We start from the raw sequence: 4,205 nt of genomic DNA on the forward strand, positions 1-4,205 counted from the left end.
ATTACAAATTGGTAAGATGGCTTGTTGTCACTGCAAGGCGAAACTCCTCTTGTGCCAAAGGATTACATGATGTCAGAAAAAGTTTGTCAACGTGCAGAGATATGGTTCCCACTTTTCTCAAATCTTGACTAATTGCCATCACAAGGTTTTGATGTCTTTGCTAACTTGCGAGAACTACGCTCTGATATAATCATATAAGGAAGAAGAGTAACAAAACTCATGATACAACAAACAAGAAGAATAAAGGTAAGAGGTGAAACAACATCAACCCTGCATCTTATTTACTGGAGATGACTGCAAAGTACAAAACTTCTCTCTCAAATTCAATGATACATCTCGTCCAAGTACAAGAACAAAAGCAATAAGGTAATCAGATTAAAAGAACCAAAAAACAGAATAGAATTTACTAACATGAATTGGCCAGCAAAAAATCTAGCATGTACTTAGACACAGCACTTTCTTCTCTTGACATTAGCTCTATTTTGTCCATGCATTTATAGAATGGTCAACGGTTCATCTGTAAAATGTTAGACAACTGAGAATAAAAATTTCAGCAAATAAGTTAAAGATCAACATTTAGAAAACATCTAAATGATATCTGTCAAAAAACTCAGCTTACCGAATCAGTGAAGTTTTAAAAGTTCAAATTTTAAGCTTTGACATAGTCCACACTATCATGCTTCCTCTTGTTAGGCCTAGAGAAAAAGCAAAATTGAACCCAAGTCCTCTTCTGCTTAATAGGCTGTGATTTAACATCCTTTTTAGCAACAACTTCAGCCATGTATTGCACAACAGCCTGAAGAAAAACACAGATTATTAGCATTAGTAAAGGAATAAGTAACAATATATGAGGAACTCTCATTTCAATTGGAAACAGAAATTACCAAAATAGAAAAAGAAAAGATAAAACAAAAGGAATGCCTCAACTACCTGAGCGCCTTTGTCAGCTACATCTCTAGGTGGTACCTCTAATGGTGTTCCGTCAGTGTTAAGTATTCTTAGGTTGGATAACATCGAGAATGAGTCAGGGAGAACTCTTATTTGGTTATTGCCGATATCCAATACTTCTAGCATCTCAAGGTTGCCAATTGATCTTGGCAAATACTGTAGATCAGCAAAGTTGTTCCCAAGATTCAGTTTCACAATGCTGGTTGACAGGCACAAGCTCTCTGGCACCGACTCAAGTTCATTGAAGCTGACATCAAGTTCCTTCAGTTTTGCAAGTGATGCCATAGTAGTTGGTAATCCTTTAATCTTGTTATAGTGGAAAGTTAGGATCTCCAAAGACTCGAGCTTCCCAACAGCTTCTGGTAGGGCTTTGAGTTGATTGAAGTCCGCTCGAAACTCAACAAGGGAAGCACATTGGCCAATAGTAAATGGTAATTCGTCAATCTCATTTGTTTCAACGCTCAATCTCTTTAATCTAAAAAGATTTCCTATGGTATCAGGTAAAAATGACAACTGGTTCGAGCTAACATCGAGGTTCACCAAGAATGATAACTTTCCGATCGTAGGTGGTAATGTAGCTAACTGGTTGGCATGTAAATCCAAGTCAACTAAGCTAAATAGATCACCTATGCATTCCGGTAGACTGGCAATCCTATTTGAATGGAGATCCAATTTAGTTAAGGAAGATAGTCCTCCAATGGTAGTGGGAAGTGCGACAATCCTATTTTCAGATAAATCAAGTGTCATGAGTGTCGACAGTTTCCCTAAGGAATCAGGCAGCCAATCAATCTGGTCATGTAATTTGCTGTGAAGATCAAGCGCCTTGGTTCCTTTCTTTGAAGAAACCTCAATTAGGCTTGCAAGTTTTATCAGACTCATCTTCTCACCATCTTCACCTACAAACAGATCCCATTCCCCAAACATTTAATATTAGCCCTCATGAACTCAGAAAACACATAAATGATTGGGCTTAAGTTTTACATTCCACATCTTTCAGTAAAGCAAAACGTTCTCATGAATCAAGAAAATAAAGTAAAATGCAATCAAAATTAACATTCCAGATCTCCTAATTGAATTAAAATAATTCTAATAGAATTCAAGAGGGAAATGCCATCCACATTCACAACTAATCAATAAATTTAAACTGAAAATCATATACCAACAGAAAAAAAAAAGATAAGGGATTTGTTCACATTCTATTAGTCTTCAACAAACTAATACAGTTCGATAATATGATGAAGGAAACAAAATGGTAATCAAAATTCACATTCAACGAATCGATGAGGAACATAATGAATGTAAAAAAAAGGAACAGAATTAGCATTCCATTTTCATTTTCAATCATCAAATCAAAAGCAAGTGGTACGGATTACTGATGAATACCAACGACAAGAAGAAAATATCAACACGCCACCAACCAATATCCCAAAAAATCACATCATCATCAGGAGGAGGGAGAAATAAAAACACAAACTGATGATCCCAACTGAAGACTCACTAGAAGGCGGCTGTATCGTCAGCGACGAGTCCCGCAGTCGCGGAGCTTTCACGGAGACGATCCCGTCAACGAACGGGGAGCTCTTCGCCCTCTTGACGAAGCTATCGTCCTTCGTCTCGAACACCATCTCCGGCCGTCCAGAAACCGCAGCATTCCCCGAGAAGAGATAAGTGGCCTTCACCGAAGAAAAAGAAGAAGACGTCGCCGCCGCCGAGTTGGCTGCGACCTCGCCGAGAGCCGTTGCAGCGGCGGTCGAGCCGCCGCGGTCTCCGGAATTGGGCAAGCATTTGGAGGCCCGCTGGACGAAATCGTCGAGGAGGACGTGCGTCTTCTCGAGATCGATCAGGGCGAGGGCCTCCCTCTTCTGCTGCTTGCTCTGCCAGCAGACGAGGTTCCTCTGCATCTCCTGCAGCACGAAGAAGAGCTCGTCGGGGACCTCTTGGGCCTTCCTCTGCCTCGAGATGGCTTCCAGCCTCACCTGCTCCTCCTTCTCCACGTTCCGAACGACGGCCATCGCGGCCTCCACCTCGTCCAAGCCCGGCCTCGTCGGCAGAGAGCGGTGAATTCTCATGATCTCCTCCACCACACCGTCGATAGATTCCAGAAACGAGCCCATCTCCCAACACCAATCAAACCCCACCACTCCTGCGTTCTTCGAGATTCTACCTCATTTTGAGGTTGGGAAATCGATGGGTCTCACTCCTTCCTCTTTTTTCTTCTGGAGCTAGAGAGAGAGAGAGAGAGAAAGGGGTGGGGGATCGATGGTCGTCGATCCTTACTCGATTTTCTCCCTGTTTTTGGTCTGGAGTGTTAGAGAGAGAAAGAGACAGAGGTAGAGAGAGAAACCAAGCATGAAGGAGGGGAATGCGCAATTTTCTCTGGTTTGAGGTGAGATTTAAGAGTTGGGGTTTTGGATTTCTTTCTTTCTTTTTTCCCTCTTTTTCGGTTGGGAGATAACAGTGCAAATCGTGAAGGTGATGATGATTACGACAGGAGTTACAGAAGAGAGAGAATGAGAGGCCTTTTAGAGAGAGAAAGAGAAGCTTTTTTTTTGGGGTTCTTACAACGCTCCTCTTTCTCTCTCTTATGTAATGTGCAAACTGATCTTGCACGATTGATCGATAATGACAACCATGTCCTTCGTAAAATAACGATTTTACCCCTACTTAAAAGATGGGAGTAGGGGTGTCATCGGGTTAGGATCTGGTTCGGACTCAGGTGAGTCCAAATCCAGATTTGTTTTGAGCTACTGGTGCCGGGTCCTGAAAGGGTCGTAGCGAGTCCACTATAAGAAAAACCATACCCAAGTCTTATAAGGATTACCTGAACCAGACCCGGTTCATACCCAGTAAAATAATATTTTTTATCTTTTTTATATTAAAAAATCACAGATCTCATTCGACACTGATCTGGTTATACCTGACCTGGTATGAAATTTAGCTTTATGACAACCTGACACTGTATAGCATTTTTAGTAGTGTTTGATAGCTTTAATAATATTTTAATAAAAATATTATATATTCAAATATCAAAAAAGTATTTTATCGATTAAAAAGTTGAAGAATTTCTATCCCTGTTTCCTGTTGTTTTCTGAGAAATTCTTGATCTCCTGTGTCAGGTTGTGCTAACCTAATTGGTAAGCCGGGTTCCATGAATGGACTCAAAGAGGTTTGGGTGTGTCATGACTCAGTAGAGAACTATACCCTTTTTAAGACAATATGTACATGTTGATTTGATCTTAACAGTGCAAAACTAGAAT

The 4,205-nt window shown here is 40.7% G+C and overlaps 1 protein-coding gene across 2 annotated transcripts; it reads right to left on the minus strand.

Moving 5' to 3' along the window:
• Positions 1-250: 250 nt before the first annotated feature.
• LOC149830413 (plant intracellular Ras-group-related LRR protein 4-like) lies at positions 251-3,508 on the minus strand. Of its 2 annotated transcripts, none has more exons than XM_090016501.1 (4): positions 2,447-3,508; positions 931-1,844; positions 620-796; positions 251-517 (listed from the first exon to the last, which is right to left on the minus strand). In XM_090016501.1, exons 1-3 carry the CDS (start codon positions 3,060-3,062, stop codon positions 650-652), a joined length of 1,677 nt encoding a protein of 558 aa, XP_089872627.1. In that variant the 5' UTR covers positions 3,063-3,508; the 3' UTR covers positions 251-517; positions 620-649. The 2 variants fall into 2 exon arrangements, with proteins under 2 accessions (XP_089872627.1, XP_089872628.1); XM_090016502.1 differs by having other exon boundaries at positions 251-535; positions 2,447-3,502.
• Between the last annotated feature and the right edge of the window lie 697 nt (positions 3,509-4,205).

This window comes from Nuphar pumila, chromosome 8 (genome assembly GCF_984573655.1).
Source record: "Nuphar pumila chromosome 8, dmNupPumi1.hap1.1, whole genome shotgun sequence".
Classification (NCBI taxonomy): Eukaryota; Viridiplantae; Streptophyta; class Magnoliopsida; order Nymphaeales; family Nymphaeaceae; genus Nuphar; species Nuphar pumila.

Excerpts from the sequence above, each read along its gene's own strand:
- LOC149830413 (XM_090016501.1), bottom strand. The coding sequence starts at position 3,062 with ATGGGCTCGTTTCTGGAATCTATCGACGGTGTGGTGGAGGAGATCATG. Across the intron at positions 1,845-2,446 it reads GACGATACAGCCGCCTTCTA|GTGAAGATGGTGAGAAGATG; the intron begins GTGAGTCTTCAG and ends ATCTGTTTGTAG. Across the intron at positions 797-930 it reads TAGCTGACAAAGGCGCTCAG|GCTGTTGTGCAATACATGGC; the intron begins GTAGTTGAGGCA and ends GTTTTTCTTCAG.